The sequence below is a fragment of the Halichoerus grypus genome, chromosome 10 (genome assembly GCF_964656455.1).
Source record: "Halichoerus grypus chromosome 10, mHalGry1.hap1.1, whole genome shotgun sequence".
NCBI lineage: Eukaryota > Metazoa > Chordata > Mammalia > Carnivora > Phocidae > Halichoerus > Halichoerus grypus.
In genome coordinates, this window is record NC_135721.1 from 123,803,663 (window position 1) to 123,823,570 (window position 19,908).

At 39.3% G+C, this 19,908-nt stretch overlaps 1 protein-coding gene across 3 annotated transcripts in view; it reads left to right on the forward strand.

Moving 5' to 3' along the window:
* Positions 1-19,908, forward strand: part of STK4 (serine/threonine kinase 4) — a 95,493-nt gene that overhangs the window by 16,115 nt on the left and 59,470 nt on the right. For all 3 annotated transcript variants that reach the window (XR_013442067.1, XR_013442068.1, XM_078057245.1), the window contains exons 5-9: positions 4,227-4,391; positions 8,196-8,363; positions 9,880-10,017; positions 12,669-12,797; positions 13,794-13,980. Coding sequence is in view for 1 of the 3 variants with exons in the window: in XM_078057245.1 (XP_077913371.1) it covers positions 4,227-4,391; positions 8,196-8,363; positions 9,880-10,017; positions 12,669-12,797; positions 13,794-13,980 (787 nt within the window). In the remaining 2 variants the exon portion in view is untranslated. The remainder of the gene's footprint in view (positions 1-4,226; positions 4,392-8,195; positions 8,364-9,879; positions 10,018-12,668; positions 12,798-13,793; positions 13,981-19,908) is intronic.

Here is a 19,908-nt window from a genome sequence, read left to right on the forward strand (position 1 = left end):
GGCCTGGATTCTGTTGGTATTGTTGGCCACGGTAATGAGTTTGCCTTTTATTCCGACTACAATAGGAAGCCATTGCCGTGTTCCAAGCAAGTGAGGAGCCATTTGATGATGTACATTTTAGAAGATAAACTGTGGCTTCTGTGATAAACTATGGCTTCTGTGTGGACTGTGAATGAATAAAAGTAGAAGCTAGAGACACCTTAGCCTTTAGATTTTCTGTTTGTTTTGTTTTAATGAGAAAAACAGGAATAATACCTATATTAAATATTTGCAGAATTGTGAAAATTAATTTAAATATGTGAGAGTACTTAATGAGACACTCTATAAATTACAAGGTGAGAATATTTAAAAACTCAGTTGTATCCTCAAAAAATTAAAAATATAGCTACCCTAGGATCCAGTAATCACACTACTGGGTATTTTCCCAAACAATACAAAAGCTAATTCTAAGGGATATAAGCACGTTTGTTTATTGCAGCATTATTTACAGTAGCCAAATCATGGAAGCAGCCCAAGTGTCAGTTGGTAGATGAGTGGATAAAGATGTGGGGTGTAAATGTATATATACATATACATTTTAAATATTATTCAGCCATAAAAATTAATGAAATCTTGTCATTTTCAACAACATGGATGGATCTAAAGAGTATAATGCTAAGCAAAATAAGCCAGTCAGAGAAAGATAAATATCATATGATTTCATTCATATGTGGAATTTAAGAAACAAAGCAAATGAATAAAGGGAAAAAAAAAAAGAGACAAACCAGAAAAACAGACTCTTAACTATAGGGAATAAACAGATGGTTACCAGAGGGGAGGTGGTTGGGGGATGGATGAAATAGGGGATGGGGATTAAGAGTACCCTTGTAGTGTGCACTGAGTAATAAATGGAGTTGTTGAATCACTATTATTACACACCTGAAGCTGATATAACACTATATGTTAACTATACTGGGATTACTGGAATTAAAATAACAATCATTTAAAAATAAAATAAAAATTAAACAGTTATAATTTTTGGATTATCTATATGACTATATCCTTTTCTTAATTTACATTATTCAGAGTTAGTATGTTTTTCTAATAAAATAGCAAGTTCTTTAGCTAGGAATTATAACCTACCATAAAATATATTTAAAGAAGTCCCAAAGCTTGAATAATTTATTGAATTAAAAATTGGGCTCCAGGGGCATCTGGGTGGCTCAGTTGGTTGAGCGTCCAACTCTTAATTTCAGCTCAGGTCTTGATCTCAGGGTTGTGAGTTCAAGCCCTGTGTTGTGCTCTGTGCTGGGCAAGGAGCCTACTTTAAAAAAAAAAAATTGGGTTCTAGGCCTTCTTATATGCAGCATTAAGTTATTTTGTTTCAGGTATTTTGAAACAATCCAAAACTAATTTTGATAGTGCATTTGATGTTTTAATATTAGTTTATTGTATTTATGTAATTTTTAGCTATTAAGTGTTGATCTTTAATTATTACACATGAATTTGTAAAACGTTTTAATTCTGTCTTGTCCAGCATGATAGTCACTAGCTATGTGTGGTTATTGAGGACTTTATTTTTTTATTTTTTTATTTTTTTAATTTTTGTTTTTTTAAGATTTTATTTATTTATTTGAGAGAGAGAGAATGAGAGAGAGCGAGTACATGGGGGGGGGGGTCAGAGGGAGAAGCAGACTCCCTGCCAAGCAGGGAGCCTGATGCGGGACTCGATCCAGGGACTCCAGGATCATGACCTGAGCCGAAGGCAGTCGCTTAACCAACTGAGCCACCCAGGCGCCCCTATTGAGGACTTTAAATGTGGCTAGTCTGAACTGAGATGTGCTATAAATATAAAATACCAAATTTTGAAGAATTATTACAAAAAGAAAAACATTAAAAAAACTTCACATTTTTATATATTGATCACATGTTGAAATGATAATATTTTGGATAAATATGGTTAAAATATATTATCAAAATAAATTTTGGGGTGCCTGGCTGGCTCAGTTGGAGGAGCATGCGACTCTTGATCCTGGAGTCATGAGTTCTAGCCCCACGTTGGGTATGGAGATTACTAAAAAAATAAATAAACTTAAATTAATTTTGCTTTTTTTTTATGTGGCTACTAGAAAATTAAAAGTTGTACTTATGGCTCACATTATATTTCTATTGGGCAGTGCTCCCTTAACTGATTAGCTTGACTGGTTAGAATAAGGCGTCAGTAAGTCACATGAACTTCGTTCTTTTAGGCCACAGAAGGTACCCAGACTCTAGCTTGCAACCTTGCCAATAGTGTTTGCTTGTACCGCAGTGAGAGCTCTATCATTTGTTAGCACAAATTACTTGTTTGTGCTTCAGCTTCATTTTCTATAAAATGGTGATGCTAATAGTACTTATTTAATGTGATTTTTTATAAGGATTTAATGAGATTACAAAAAAGTGCCTACCGTAGAATACATGCTTAATAATTAGCTATTCTTAATTTTATTAGCAGAGTGTCTGGCTCATTATTGATGCTTATTAACTATTTGTTGATTAATTGGTAGCATAATAGTTATTAAGCCGTGTGTATTCTTACATGCCTTATATCATTTGATTTTCATGACATACTTGAAGAGAGTGGTAGTCCTGTTTTATAGATTGAGAAACTGAGACCAAGAGAAGTTCGACAACTCACTTAGGTCACACAGCTAGAATGTAGAGTGAAGGGTAAGAACTAGGTCTTTCTAATCCCAAATACCATGTTTTTTGCAACACAGCGTACTCTCTTCTAAATGTGAGTTGTTTGTCAAAAGGGAGACTGAGAGTTTGTTTAGCACTGGAGTTGGGTCTGCACAAAATCAGCATGGAACTGAGCAGATATTCTGTGTCAGTCAGCATTCTTGCTTTTGTTTATTCATCATCATTCAACAAATATTTTTTAGGACCTGCTATGTGCCAGGTGGCTTTCTTGGTGCTAGGGATACAATAGTAAACAAACCAAAGACATTTTATTATTTATTTATTTATTTTTAATAAGTTTGAAGATTTATGTATTTATCCGAGAGAGAGAGAGGGAGAGCATACATGCGCATTCTTGTGCGTGAATTGGGGGAGGGGCAGAGGGAGAGATTTTTCAAGCAGACTCCCTGCTGAGCACGGAGCCTGATGTGGGGCTTGATCTCACGGCTCTGAGATTATGACCCAAGCTGAAACCAAGAGTTGGATGCCCTTACCCAACTTTGCCACCCAGATGCCCCCAAAGACATTTTAAAATGGGGCTTATGTTCCTAATAGGGAAGATAACACATGATAGGTATACAAATAACATGTAATACATCAGATGGCGATAATACTGTGTTTACCAACAAGGTAGGATAAAGGGGTAGAGAATGACCTAGGAATGGAGGGAACTGGGGAAGCCCTCTCTGACTTTCTGGTTGAAGAGCAATGTAGGCAGAGAGAACATGAGATGAAAAGGTCCAGAAGTGGAAGTGTGCTTTGAGTGTTTGAGGAACAGCAGAGGAAGGCTACGAGGCTGAAACAGAATAAGAAAGGTAAAAAGTAGTAGAGGACGAAGGTAGCTGGGAACCAGATCATGTAAGACTAGGGTGGACTGGCTTTAATTTTGAGTGGCTTAGGAAGCCATTGGAGGGTTTTGAGCAGCTCTGGCTTGCATTTTGAAAGATTGATTATGGCACACTGCCATGTGGAATATACATTGTCCAGGGTCAAGGGCAGAAGCAGCAAGACCAGTTAGAGAATTATTAGAATAGTTCAGGCAGGACATGCTGGTGGCTTGGACCAGGGTGATTAGTGATTACAGAGGATATATTTGGATATATTTTGGAGATAGGGAAGAGCCAGGGATGACCTCAAGGTTTTTGGCCAGGGCAACTGAAACTGCCTTTCCCTGAGAGAGCAGACTGTGGGAAGAATAGAGTAGGTTGGCTGGGTGGTAAGGAGAGGGGTGGGGTGGCGGTAGAAGTACAGAATTTGATTTTGATATGTTCTGCTTATGATGCTTGTTAGGTATTCATTTGGAGATATTGTGTAGGCAGGTAACATGAATCTGGGGAGAGATGGGGCAGGAGATGTAACTTTAGAAGGGGTTAGTGGCCTGATGGTATAAGCTGTCAAATGCTGTCACAGGTTGAATAAGACCTTCTATTCTAGGAAGGGAGCTTGGATCTGATTTTTTTTTCCCCCTTTTTTGAATGTAAAATGATATAAAGTGTTGGAATTTTAATCTGTCATTCTTTTTTTAGTTAACAGAAGATGAGATAGCTACAATATTACAATCAACGCTTAAGGGACTGGAATACCTTCATTTTATGAGGAAAATACACCGCGATATCAAGGCAGGAAATATTTTGCTAAATACAGAAGGACATGCAAAACTTGCAGATTTTGGGGTAGCAGGTCAACTTACAGTAAGTAAAAATATTACTTCTATTGGTAACTTTCAGCCCTGTCCAGAGAAGGAATTCCTTTCATTTTAGTTATTTTTTCAATAAAATACTCAATTTCATTTTATTTGTGAAAAGGTTATAGAAGGTGCCACTAAGTTACGAAAGAGCTAGTAGGTTATTATAGATCCTTTCCCGGGGTTTAGGTCCCATGGTTTAACTTTGATAAAAATAAAAGCTTAAACAAGAAATGACAGAGTGGAAGTTTAAATTCTATTCATCTTATTTGCAAAAGGAAGAAAAATTCAATCCAAACTGCTTTCCTTGAATAAGACATAACACCATCTCAACCAGGTAGCAGTTGGCAGTTACTTTACTGAAAACTCTCTCCTCGTCTGGTTCCAGGATACAGTCTTTTGATTCTCCTCCTACCTCACCACGGTATGGCAATGACAAAAACCATGTTTTTAAAACAGGAAATACAGAATTACCTGATTTTGAAGAATACCTAAGTATATATGACATATGTATATATAGAAAAACAGAAACAGTTCTGGACAGATATGTACTAAAATTTGCAACACCATTATATATCAAGCAGTTTTCTGGGGTGGTAGAAAAAATACTTTTTGTTTGTTTAGGGCTGGTATTAGGTAGAGTTTTTTGGTTTTTGTTTGTAAATCTGCCTGGATTACGTTAGGGAGTTTAATAGGTATTGCAATGGCACAAAAATTGCTTTGATGTTTAAAAAAGAAAATCAGAAACTTATTCCATATTGTGATTACTGGGCCTTTCAAAAGATCTTGTTGTTAACACATAAAGTGCTTCTAGGGAACAATTTATGCTTCCAACTGTGGTATATAAATGTATATAAATCTATTTGGGGGAACCTGACTGGCTCAGTCAGTAGAGAGTGTGATCCTTGATCTCAGGGTCATGAATTCAAGCCCCACATTGGGTGTGCAGCCTACTTAAAAATAAATAAATAAAATAATTTAAAAAAAAGAATGTACCCATTTTCCCTTATATTTGCCAATACCGAGTGAGCAATAAATTGTATTTTTAAAATCATTTTTGAAACAATATTTTTACAGTTGATTATGGCCATTTACAATTCTTTTGTAACTTAACTGAACTGTTCATCTTAATTTTCCTAATTGTGTTGGACCTTTTAAAAAAAAATCTGCTGAAAAAGGTAAACCAAAACTTAAAAAAAAAATTACATGTTCAAATTGTTAATCCTTTGTTATATATGTTGAAACATCTTTTTGTAATTTGCTAGTTATCTTTTTACTTTGATTATGGTTTTTCTTTAAATACCAGAGGTTCCAAATTTTATATAGGGAAATCCACCTCCCTTTTATGTTATGGTTCCTGCCTTCGATGTCACCTTTAAAAGACCTGTTCTGCTCCAACAGTATATAACTGTTTATCTATACTTCCTTTTAGTACTTTCTGGATTTCGTTCTTTGTATTTAAATTTTCAACCTATTTGAACTTCCTTTGGTGGAAAGTATAAGTTAGGAAATTAAGTATAGAATTTTACAAATGACTAGCCAGATGCCCAGCACTTTTTTTTTGTCCTTTGCTTGGTAATTTGGAATGACATTTTAATCGTATCTTCGAGCTGTGTGTGTGTGTGTGTGTGTGTGTGTATGCACACATGTAAATACACATACATAGCCATAGTCTGTTTCTGGATTTAGTATTTTTTCTTGTTATGCTACTGTGCTAATGTAACTTCGTCATACAGATCAAGCTGCGTTAGTATCCACTCATTACTCTCCGTTTTCAAAAAATTTCTAGATATCCAAATACTCCTTTCTAAATAATGAGTATTTCAAGGATATAATTCTTGAAAACGACTTTGAGTAGCCCCATTTGAAAACTGCAAATTTAAGTTTTGGAGCAAAGGAAATGACTAAGCGGTAAGTTAGTTCCTGTGCTAGTTTTTCACATAGGACCGACAAAGTGAGATCAATTTAAAAATATTACCTGTCCTTTGCTCCTGGCTGGCACAGCCTAACTGAAGCCACAGGCATTTCAGAAGGAACAGGAGTGATGATGATGGCAAGTCCTGTTGCATATTTAGTTCTGTTTAAAATCCTTCTCTTCCTAAAATACAGGAGCTCTAGAAAGGTTCTCTTTCATTAAGGCCACGCTGTTCTGGGGAAGTAGGCAAATGACGTGTGCTAGATTCATATATTTTTCTTTAAGACCCAAACTAAGACTTTCTCTATGTATACATTTTATTTTATAGAATATGTGTATATGATAAAAGAAAAATTATATGTGTACATAGACACACACACATATGATTTTTCCTTTTTTAATTTTCGGATAGCACAGGTACTATATATTCATGTAAACCGTCAGAGTGTTACAGAAGTATATGGGATGGAAAGGACTCTTTCCAAAGGACTCTTTCCAAAGGACTCTTTGTGATTCTACCTTTTAGATGTAACTGTTGTTAAGAGTTCAGTGTGTATTGAGATTTTTCTTTTGCTATCCATAAGACAACAATATTTATTATTATTGGTTGCTGTTTTGTTGTATATATATACAACAATATAGTTTTGCAACCTAATTTTCTCTTTATAATATGTCTTGTACATTTTTCCATGCCAGGAAAATGTATCTATCTCCTTTTTAAAAAATATATGGTGGATGGGGCACCTGGGTGGCTCAGTCAGTCTGACTCTTGATTTCAGCTCAAGTCATGGGATCAGAGTTGTGGGATCGAGCCCCACATCGTGTCTCATGCTCAGCAGGGAGTCTGCTTGAGAATCTCTCTCTCTCTCTCTCCCTCTGCCTCTGTCCTCCTCCCCCCTCCCCCCGGCTTGCGTGTGCAGTCTCTCTCTAAAATAAATAAATCTTTAAAAAAAATATTTGAGAGAGAGCGTGTGTGCAAGCAGGGATGAGGGGGGTGGGGAGGGGGAGAGGGAGAGAAGCAGACTCCCTGCCAAGCGGGGAACCAGATGCGGGGCTCGATCCCCGGAGCCTGAGATCATGACCTGAGGCAAAATCAAGAGCTGTATGCTTAACCAACTGAGCCACCCAGCTGCCCCTAAATAAATCTTTAAAAAATATGGTGGATATTTATTGTATTTAATTTACACCCTTTTGATGGTCATTTGAGTTGTTTCCTTTTTCTTTTTCCCGCCTCTCCTACAAATATTTCTCCAATACTTGTGCATATATCTTAGGGTACCTGCACATAGGATATATTTCTAGAAAAAGATTTGGATCAAAGGATGTGGACATTTAAGTTTATAAATATTGCCAAATTGCCCACAAATCTTGTACCAGTTTATACTCTAGTAATGCTGTTTCAGTGCCTGACTTTCTAGCACTAGTTATTTATTTTTTTTAAAGATTTTATTTATTTATTTGACAGAGAGAGACACAGCAAGAGAGGGAACACAAGCAGGAAGAGAGGGAGAAGCAGGCTTCCTGCCGAGCAGGGAGCCTGATGTGGGGCTTGATCCCAGGACCCCGGGATCATGACCTGAGCCAAAGGCAGACGCTTAACGACTGAGCCACCCAGGCGCCCCATCTAGCACTAGTTATTATTAACCTTTTAAATTTTTGTCAACCTCATTTTAGTGTTTGTTATTTTTTGTGGGTTTTTCTAATGTGTGCGTTTTAAGAATTGAGAATCTTTTATGTTTCTAGGTCATTTGAATTTCTTTTGTGACCTGCTCAATCATGCCTTGAGTATGGTTTTTATATGTATCCCAAGTACAAGATGTTTCTTATTGTTGGAAAAGTCTTTTTTTCTCAGTAGTTTTAATGCTTAGTGTTGATCTCTACTCTTCTCTGTTTTAGGATACCATGGCCAAAAGGAACACGGTGATAGGAACACCATTTTGGATGGCTCCAGAAGTGATTCAGGAAATTGGATACAACTGTGTGGCAGACATTTGGTCATTGGGAATAACTGCCATAGAAATGGCTGAGGGAAAGCCGCCATATGCCGATATCCACCCAATGAGGGTAAGGAAACCAGTAGGGTGGTTAGCTCCTGGGCATCATTAGAAAGTTGGTGACTTACTTGATTTAGGTACCAAACAGTAAATGAATTAACTGTATATAATTGGTAAGTGTCAGTCTAGACTCCACTAGTCGTAGTCACTAATCAATTCAAGTGTGATCCACCACCTCCATTGCAGAGGTTGTGTATTGACAGCCACCTGACAGGACATAGTTCACAGAAATGCTTGCTTTGGCTTGTGCAGTGTGTGTTTTTTAATAGTTTAGGTGCTCACATTTTAACATAACGTTAACTGGAGCTGAGTGGTGGTCCCCTCCTTTACATAGGTCACCGGCTTTCCACTTCATCAGTCTCTAAGATTCCCTAATCACCAAGTATCCGTTGTCACTTACCACAGTGTTTGCTCTGCTGTTTTTCTCATCGTAGTATTAAAAGGAAAGCAAACTGTTTTTCTGAACTCATGTCACTAACACCCAGCCCGATTTGTTTGTTATCTTTTTCCTGCCTTGCCCTCAGAGGTATTTACATTGGTAAGTTCTGCTTTGTAGATCCCCAGACTCTGTTCATCTGGAGGCTCTGTACTTTGCAGCCTCCATGGATTTCTAGAATAGTAAGGGCCCGTAGGTCCAGTCTCCACCGAAGCTATTAGCGTGACACCCTAAGGGGTTTGTAAGCTGTACCCACCCCAGACCCCTCATCACAGCACTGTTAAAAGGCCTCGACCCTGCCTTCCTCAGTGGCTCCATAGTCCTCCATACCTCCCAACCCAGCTCCTCCTCTTTGATTAATTAGTTCTTCTATTAAAAGACTTAACAGTTTTTTAAAAAGTATTTATGTGCTCAAAGGTAAGGGCGGAAGTGGGGAAGGGTGGGAGGATTTACTAGTAGATTTAAAGAATATAATTTAAGCTGCTAATTACAGAGGTTTTTTTTTTTTTTTAAATTCTGCCTCTTTTATTGGACAGTAAATAATAGTTTTAATTTTTTGAAATAGAATTTAACTGCAGTGTGGTGTTTTTGTTTTTGTTTTTTTTCAAATACATTAAATTGGCTTGGCCTGGACATTAATGAATCTCTTGTGATTTGAGGGACTTTCAGGTTTATGATCTTCTTGCAGTTACTGCTCACATCTAGTGGTGAGGGTGACTTTTATGGGGGAGGGAAATTTGACAACTATGGGGCTGAGATGATCTTCAGACTATCGATGCTCTCAGGTCTTACCTTTTCACTTCGAAAGGTAATATACTGTGGTTAGCAAAAACCAAAATAAACTTGCTAGATTATTGTGAGGTTGAGGAGACAAGAATACATATGAAAGAGGGAGAGAGAGAGAGAACTATATCAACTTCTTTAATTGTCATACTTCCTACTTTGAGACATTTAGACTTTTGTTGGCATTTGGGTGGGCTTATCAGTGGATAAGAGGAAAATATTTTTTTTTAAACTTCAAAGGTATCTCTAATCATATTTTTATTAGTGCATCACTTTTATTTTACCCTCCCCAATTTTTTTTAACTAGGCGATCTTCATGATTCCCACCAACCCTCCCCCCACATTTCGAAAGCCAGAACTATGGTCCGATAACTTCATGGATTTTGTGAAGCAGTGTCTTGTAAAGAGCCCTGAGCAGAGAGCCACAGCCACTCAACTCCTACAGGTATGACTCTCCCTGAGGTGCTGCTTCCCTCTGTTTCATTCACATACTGGCCAAAAGATGCTGCCAACCCACCTCCACGGAGACAGTAAAGAAGTATAAGACATTCCCTGCCTCTGGGGAGCTTTGAATCTAACTGAGTAGAAAAGAGTGTTAAATCATTGAACAAGATAATAATGCAAGAAAATGGAGGGCTCTGTGGGATCAGAGACTGGGAACTGACATTTAGTGAGCACCTGCTGTGTGCTGGGTGCCATTTAATCATCACAGACACCCTGGGAGGGATGGGTATTATTTCAGTTTTATAGGTGAAAAAATGGAAGCTTAGAAAGGTTAACTCATTTAGAGTTACTCAGCTGAGAAACAGCAGAGCTGAGACTAGAACCAAGGTCTTCTTGGGTCCAAAGCAGGAGTGCCCACAAGTCTACCCAGTTCTGATGAGGAACTGAGATTAGTGGTAGGTGATCTTGTAGCTCATGATGGGAGGAGGCCTCTTTGGGCTGGCGGTACTAGGACCACTCTCCTGGAGCGGGTAACCTTGGTGCGTGGGCCTGGAAGGATGGGAGGGGTTTGCGGGCAGTCTGCTCAGTGGTTAGGAGGTTGGATTCAGGAGTCACACTGCCCAGGTTCGAATCCTGGCTCCCTGTTTACTAGCTTTGTGACCTTGGGCAAGTAACATAATCTCTCTGTTGCTTTAGTTTTCTTATCTGTAAAATGGAGACCAAGTATCTGCCTCATATGTTGTGAATATTAAGTGATATAATACGTGTGACTTTAAATAATGTTTCACACATATTAAAAGTAGTATGTTGTGGATTTGACAAATATCTGTGGTTGTTACTAGGCTAAGCCAATGGTTTTCAGCCGTGTCAGACCCAGTGCCCCCCTTTTTAACCAATATGTATATTTGTAATACTCTTACTGCTCTTCTGGATTGAAATTCTTAGATAATAAAATCTGTTTGTGCCCATAATTTAAAAAGAGTGTAATGTGTATGATATAATGAAGGCATAAAGATTTATCAAAAATACGTGTCAGTATAGAGATAGGCTCCAGCTTGACTCAACTTGCAGACATGATGAGATAGTTATATACCTGTACCAAGAACCATAATGAGTTTAGAGTAAGAGCAATAAGAGCAGAAACCACTCCATTCAGGCAGTACAGGACAATGAATGGGTGGACACTAGAGTAAAAGTGATGTTAAATAATAACAGACCAGGCTTATTTGTATGTGATAAGAAGAGGGAAATGATCTTAGAGATTTGCCAAGTGGAGAGAAGAGAGAACAAGGAAATACGATATTCTTGCAAATGAGTTGGGTCTTATTTCTCAGTGTATTGACAGATTCTTTTCTTGCTGGGAGGGGGTATTGATGAAGTTTTGTGGAAAGGAAATCTCTTTTGCAATCCCACTACATGCTGAGGCATACTTCCAATCTCTTGAGTACTTACAAAGACCTTAGAGACTATATTCTGTGGTGGGTGCTGGGGAATAGAGAACAGGTTGCAAAGAGAAACACTGGGGGGACAATGTCAGAATAAGTTGGGGAGACCCAAAAAGAATTTCGATACGTAACTTCCACAGCATGAATTTCTTATTGTACTACCAACACAAATAACAAAAATGTACAGTGGTATTCATATTAAAAATTCAAGCATTTTTTTGTAAATGAAATTCCACACTATCCCTGTGTTTCAGGTGTCTTTGCTGATTGATATTTGGGTCTACATCTCTTATGTATTTGTGACCAGTTTTAGTATTTCTGCAGTAACTATAGGCTTTTGCACCAAAATCCTTTTTTTTTTTTTTTTAAAGATTTTATTTATTTATCTGAGAGAGAGAATGGGAGACAGCGTGAGAGGGGGAGGATCAGCGGGAGAAGCAGACTCCCCGCCGAGCAGGGAGCCCGATGTGGGACTCGATCCCGGGACTCCAGGATCATGACCCGAGCCGAAGGCAGTTGCTTAACCAACTGAGCCACCCAGGCGCCCACCAAAATCCTTTTTTAACTAAATCTATAGGTGGAAATGCTAGGTAGCACACTGTATAGGAAGAATAAGCAGGATGAGTAAATTATTCAGTGATACTTAAACAATGTCTTTATGACATTTAAGCCTTACCCTCCAAAATCATCTCCTAAATTACTGGACTTTTTGCTTATCTCTTGAAAAAAATTTGGAGTATTATTTCCTAAAGCGTATATATACTCTGCGACATTTGAAAGATGTGCAGAATGTGCCACAGTTCATTGTTGCGTGGGAGCGTTCCACACCTTGAAGGCTTGCTGGTGTCCCTGCTTCCCCTCACATGCCGTCCGTGCTCTCCAAACACCGTGACAACTACAAGCTCCCAGCATGTTTAGAAAACTTCCTCTAGGGGGTGGTACCACCCTGTTGAGAATCTCTAGATTTGGCAGAGAGGAACAGAGGAGACTTTTGCAGCCAGGCTGAAAAAGATGGGCAAAGCCTGAATGTGCATCTGGTCAGAGTTACAAAGTGAGTGTGGTTTCACGACTCTCACCCAAAACAGAGAGAGAAAGATGAGAGTCGTTGATTGAGCAGATGTTATCGGGTATCCCCGGTGTGCCAGGCCCTGTGTGGGCACTGGTGCCATCGAAACCGTCTCCAGTGTTGTCTGCTTTCTCATTTAAGCACCCATTTGTCAAGAGTGCCAAGGGAGTGTCCATACTCCGTGACTTAATTAACGAGGCCATGGATGTGAAGCTGAAACGCCAGGAAGCCCAGCAGCGGGAGGTGGACCAGGATGACGAGGAGAACTCTGTGAGTGGCAGGCCTTGCCGTGGGCCTCAGGCGTTCATGCGTGTTATGTCGTGATTGCCAGGTCAGGTGACGTGAGTGGGGGATAACAGAGTGGCCTGGAGCTGGAGATGCTTCTTGAGTGATTATGGGCGCCAGTCCTGGACACTGTTGAGGGCTTGCTGAGGCTGTCCTTGTTCTTTTCACCGTGCTTCCTAAGACACTTTCAAATTTTACTCTTTGGCCCTTCAAATTAACTTTTTTTCTCAATTTTTTTATTCGGAAAAGTGAATGCTCAGGTCTGAGACTTGGTTTTTCATGCCCTTTTGGGGAATCAAGGATCCATACTAAAATGTAGATTTTACACTCACAGACTCCCTCACAAGCCTGAGATTCCAAGGGTGTGCACCTCAGCTCCTTAGATCTATGTTGTAAAACTCTTTTTTAAAAAAATATTTATTTGGGGCGCCTGGGTGGCTCATTCATTAAGCGTCTGCCTTCGGCTCAGGTCATGATCTTGGGGTCCTGAGATCAAGCCCCGCATTGGGCTCCCTGCTCTGCGGGAAGCCTGCTTCACCCTCTCCCACTCCCCCTGCTTGTGTTCCCTCTCTCGCTGTGTCTCTCTCTGTCAGATAAATAAATAAAATCTTTAAAAAATATATATTTATTTAAGTAATCTCTACACCCAACGTGGGGCTCAAACTCACGACCCCGAGATCAAGAGTCACGGGCTCCTCTGACTGAGCCAGTCAGGTGCCCCTCTGTTGTAAAACTCTTATGAAGGAGAGAGGAAGGGAAGAGGGAGAGGGTCCTCCCGGGTTAGATACACTACTCTTGCCCAGCTGACTTTATGATCTTCTTTGGTTAAGTAAGAGTGCTCTCAGTTCTAAGGGGTGTGGGCCTAGAACCCCAGTCAGCGTCAAATCCAGAAATGCTTGCACCGAGATGAATAATAGTAATTCTAAAGACTCAAACCTTTCGATCCAGTCAGGCCCGATTTGAGGTTTTGTCCTCTCACAGGAGGAGGATGAGATGGACTCCGGCACGATGGTTCGAGCAGCAGGTGATGAGATGGGCACCGTCCGGGTAGCCAGCACTGTGAGTGATGGAGCCAGCACTATGATCGAGCACGGGGACACATTGCCGTCACAGCTGGGCACCATGGTGATCAACGCAGAGGACGAGGAAGAGGAAGGGACCATGAAAAGTAAGTCTCTGCTTAAATATACTCCCTCCTCTGACAACCCCTACACATTCCAGAGAAAACAGGCTCTTATGGTCTACACGGGCTCAGGCTGGAGTCATTTTCTGGTTGCGCAGGGGACTGGGGATGCGGGAGGGGAGAGCTGGCCTGAGGTGGCAGAGGCAAGAAAGCGTCAGCAGTGAGGAAGGACCTTCTTTTGAACCAGAACGGCCACCTCTCATCGAATGTTGTCATTTTCTCGTCCTTATATTTGATCCATGGACGCAAGCACGTGTATTGTTTTGATGCATAATTCAGAGTGTGATGAGATTCTGAGCTATTTACTGTAGATATCTTAAGTCTATTTTCTGATAGTCAGTAGTCAGGATGACTGTACAGCTTTGAAAGTCCTATCAAGTCCCTTCTAGTTGAATCCTGCTCATCCTTTTTGGCCTGTGGCTGCGGCCTGACACTGGGGCTCGGCTCCCATCTCAGGCTGCTGTCCTCTCCTCTGATCTTCTGTTGTTTCCCTTCCCTTACTCTGCATCACAGACCAACTCACAGAGGAAAGGAATTTGGGATACAAACGGTAATAATTGAGTTCTGGATGCACATTTTAGCCTGAGCTTTGCATAGGCTTAAGTCTTCATGATCTTTTCACTATCTAACCACCCCCCCTTTTTAAAGTTCAAAGGTCCTTCCTTTATTTATTTATTTTTTTAAAAGATTTTATTTATTTATTTGACAGAGATACACAGTGAGAGAGGGAACACAAGCAGGGGGAGTGGGAGAGGGAGAAGCAGGCTCCCTGCGGAGCAGGGAGTCCAACGCGGGGCTTGATCCCAGGACCCTGGGATCATGACCTGGGCCGAAGGCAGATGCTTAACGACTGAGCCACCCAGGCGCCCCTAAAGGTCCTTCCTTTAAAAGCAGGGAGCAGCAAACTATGGTTCACGGGCCAAATCCGGCCCGCCACCTGGTTTTGGCAATAAAGTTTTATCGGAACATAGCCATGTCCATTCATTTGCATATTGTCTGTGACTGCTTTTGTGCCACAGCGGCAGAGTGAGCAGTTGTGACAGAGACCGTATGGCCCCCAAGGCCTGAAAGGTTTGTTCTTTGGTTCTTTACAGACAGAAAAAGTTCTCTAACCCCTGCTCTAGACCCTCTGCTTTGTGATGAATTCATTCCATGAATTTTTCTTCAGTGCTGTATCCCAGGGACTTTGCCAGGCGCTGAAGAAACAGTCCTTGCCGCAAAGCAGCCCACTGTCTTGTGTGGCGGACAGACCATTAATTACACTTCAGTGTATGAAACAAGTTCTAAAATAGGGTTAATCTAGAGGCTTGCCAAAGCAGAGTGGAAGAGTATTCAGTCCGGATTGGGGATTACTGAAGAATTCCTGGAGAAAAAGGCAGGAGGGTTGGCAGTGAGTAGGGCGGGTAGAGGTGCTTCAGCAGAGGGAGCAGCATACCCAGAGTCCCAGCGACAAGGGAAGGGTAGATCAGTGCGGGGGGCCTGCAGCCGGTTTCTCGTGACTGGAGCAAGCAGGTCTGGCTGCGGGCCCCAGGCAGCCCCCTCTGCTTTTCACCTTCCACGTCTGTGTATTTATAATCAATCCTTTGTTTATGAAGAGAAAAGGTTTCTTTTTTTTCTCTTTGGGGGCCAAGGCTCATCATCTGTGTTTGGATTCTGGTCAGAAGGGTACAGGTGGTGGAAGAGTATTAGTACTGTTGATGGATGTGTAAATTGGTATAACTTTTCTGGAATGCACTATGCATCAAGAGTTTAAAAGGTTCAGACCTTTGACCCGGTACATTCCACTTCTAGGAATCAGGTCCAAGAAAATAATCGAAGATCGAGACAAATTATATTCCAGAATTTTTCCAAACATGTTACTTATAATTGTAAAAAAAAAAAATAAATCTGGATTAACTTAAATGTTTAGTAGCAGATGGTTGGTCTAATAAATTATGATACATCCATAAGAGGGACTATTATACCATATAAAAGTATTAAAAATCCTGTTTTGGGGGAATACTTAGTGAGTTAGGGAAATATTTATGATATGTTGTTAAGTGACAAAAGAAGGAAGCAAAATTATAGCGTGACTCTGGTTTTATAAAAGAAGATAAATTAACATACGTTAATGTGTACATAGAAAAAAGACTGAAAAAAAAACCCAAAAAGGCTGGAGGTAAATAAATCAGTTATTAAAAGTAGTTATTGGTAGTAGGGTTATATATATTTTATTTTATTTTTTAAAGATTTTATTTATTAACTTCACAGAGAGGGTGCAAGTATGAGGGGGGCCCTAAAAATGGATATTTATAAAAGTTTACAAAAACATTGTCACCCTGCTAGTCCCTTTAAATTCTTATCTCATTCATTGTTCTTAGGTATGTTTCATCCCCTACACTCCAGATCGGAGCACCCTAGGGTGTTATGTAAATTATCAAGTGAATGCTATGTACTAAATTTAGTTTTGTTTTTTTAATTTTTAAGTAGCCAGTGTGATTTGTTAGGAAGGTTTGTTTTGCAGTAAGGAGAGGTGCTGACCTCTGTCTTTTCATTGACTCTGAGTGCTTTATCTTCTACTAGTTTTAAGGGCTTTAATCATACGATTATAATCACTGCGTAGTGTAACGAGGCCAGCCCATTAACATCTGTTGTGCATGCTCATGTTATGGAAAATCTGCCCCTTTTTTATTTAAAGAATTAATTTTGTTCCAAATGTAATTTTCCAAATGTATTTAAAGTGCTAATTAATTCAGTGGGTTGTTTGTTCAGTTTCTGAGCTTGGATAGTTTAGCGTGTCTAATGAGAAACATGCATCTTTTATTATAGTCATGATGAAAAACTGTTTAAAAACCTCAGCAATCACAGCTGAGTGACATTAAATAAACTCAGTTCACCAATCATCTGCTAGAGGTCTGGTAATTCAGTTTTTGGGCCACAGGTTTGACAGATTTGCCACTTATTTTGAGATCTTTACCACTTACTATTTTAGATGTTATTTAAATTTTTCATCATGGGAAATTAAAACGTACATAACTGCACAGAATAATATCATGAGTGACCTCAGTGGACCTGTCACCCAGTTTCAAACCTGATTAACTCACTGCCCATCATATTTCAGCCTCCCCCAAAGAAAATAAACTCAATTAATTTAAAGCAAATCTCAGACATCATACCATTTCTTCAGAATTAGTTTTTTTGTTTGTTTTTTGTTTTTTTTTAAAGATTTTATTTATTTGACAGGGAGAAACAGCAAGAGAGGGAACACAGCAGGGGGAGTGGGAGAAGGAGACGCAGGCTTCTCGCCGAGCAGGGAGCCCAATGCGGGGCTTGATCCCAGGACCCTGGGATCATGACCTGAGCCGAAGGCAGATGCTTAACGACTGAGCCACCCAGGTGCCCCATTTCTTCAGAATTAGTTTTAAACATTTAAAAGAGACTATTTGACCAAGACTGGCTCAGATGCTAGTTCTCTGTGTTGTCTTGGGGAAGTCACTTTCCTTGTACAAGCCTCCGTGCCTTAATCAGTAAAATTAAAGAATTATTAAATTTAATTTAATTTAATAAATTACGTACTTTCCTTTTCCCTTACAGCTCAAATAATTCACACGTCTATAAAGATTGTATAACTCATGACTAATAGAGAACTGAAGTTTCTAGAAGTTGAAATTTGTGAAAATAAATAGGCTTTCATCTAGTGTCTTCTTTGACCTTCTGTGAAATGTTTAATCCTCGAAAATTAAAATTATAACTGTTACCCTCAATAAACTCAACAAAAAAGACCCATCCCTATAGTTGTTTGCATTAGTTTCAGAGAAGCTAATTTTAGTTTCAGAGAAGCTAATTTTAGTTTCTAATTTTAAAGAAACTGTAATAAGAATATTGACTCACATACATAATTTGTGTAGGACATCTGGGTCAGAAACTTTTCTGAAATTTTTGATATGCTTTTTGATGATTGACTATATTTTACAGATCTTTTTAAAAGTTTATTCCTTGTCTTTGAAAAGTTATATATTTCATTTGCTCCTTTACTGTATTAAAAATTATTATACCAACAGTATTATAGCAATATGAATGCACTGTTAAAAAAGGAAGTAGTTTACCCTCTCACTCCAATAAAGAATGCCTGTTTTTGACCATGTGCCTGTACGGCTCCTATACAGTAATAATTTGCCTAGATATTCTGTTTTCTGATTATTTTCCACTTGATAAGTGTATGCATTTTCCATGTTGCTGCAAAGTCCATTTTTGTATTTGTCACACTTAACAGTGTTTTGTTTTTTTTCCATATATTTACTTTTTATTGAATTTGTTAATGTTACAGAGTTCTTGCACTGCCAAACCATGCCTGAGAATTCAAAGAAAGAAATGGTGCAATGGACAGCCTCACCCACCCATCATACAGTATATTAAAACTTGATTCATGTGCATTTTTATAATTTCACAATCTTTTAAGAAGTTATAACAAGAGTTGGAATTTTATTTTTTATTTTTTATTTTTTTATTTTTTTTTAAAGATTTTATTTATTTATTTGACAGAGAGAGAGACACAGCGAGAGAGGGAACACAAGCAGGGGAGTGGGAGAGGGAGAAGCAGGCTTCCCGCGGAGCAGGGAGCCCGATGCGGGGCTCGATCCCAGGACCTGGAATCATGACCTGAGCCGAAGGCAGACGCTTAACGACTGAGCCACCCAGGCGCCCCAAGAGTTGGAATTTTAAATCTCCTGCAGGTCTTCAGATTTCTAGTATAGTATGCCATTAAATAAAAGTTCCACATATTCATCTCAGTTCATTCCTCAGTAACATAACCCCCAAAGCAATTTTGCTGGAAAAAAAATGCATACTTTTCAGGGGAAATATGTGGCTCAAGGTCCAAGAGATTATTTGTTAAGATTTTTGGTTCCCAAATGAAGTCTTCAGTTTAACCAAGAATCCCTCGTTTCTTGCTTAATCGTCCAACCTCTCCTTGGCTGGCTCAGCTGCTCACCCCAATACACCAGAAGGTAGGCACCCTGCCTGCCACTTCCAACATCCTGGCCCAGATGTGGTGGGCAGGTCCTGTCAGGAGATACTGTGACCTCCCAGGAGCCGATTCCTGCACTGACACTTTCATCAAGACTGAACTCCTGTAGGAGATCAAGGCCCCCACACCAGGATAGTTTTACTTCACTTACTTGCTTCTCTTGCCAGTAGCAAGTCTGCAATTCCTGCATTTGGCAAAGGGATTTATTAGAGAGAAACCCAGACTCTGCATCAAGTGGTCACATACCACTTTGAAATATATCTATTGAACCAAAGATACAAAACTAGTACATTACCAGACTATCTCATTAGATGGACTTTTCAGTAATCCTGGGTAGCTTCCTGAAGTCCCTTTAAGGACCAAAAATTACTGGATAGTTTAAGCTGTAATTATTAAAAACAGAAGTGCTACATCACCTGTCTTCGCCCCTGACTCTTCGAATGAACATAAAGACATACCAGGAGGTTTAACAGTGTTTTTTAATCATTTATCTGTTGCTAGACATTTTGGTTGTTCCTAATTTTTCACTAGTATAAATAACTCTGCAGGGAACAGCTTACATATAAATGTTGCTGCTTTTTAGTATTTCTTAGGAAAAGTTTTCAGAAGTATTTGAATAGTTTCACGTGTATTTGTCATATTGTGCTTGTCCTCCGAAGTTTGTACCACTTTACATTCCACGAGGGTAATAGCAGCTATCAGAGCCCTTGATTTCTTCCTTTATATCCATTTCTCCTTTTTATTTCCCATGTTTTAAATCTCTGTGCCACTTTCTAGGTGTTTTCTCTGTATTTATCTTCTAACTCTATCATTCCTTTTTTAGCCATATCAAATCAATGATTTGACCCAGACACTGAGTTTCTTTCTTTTTTTTTAAGATTTTATTTATTTATTTATTTAAGAGAGAG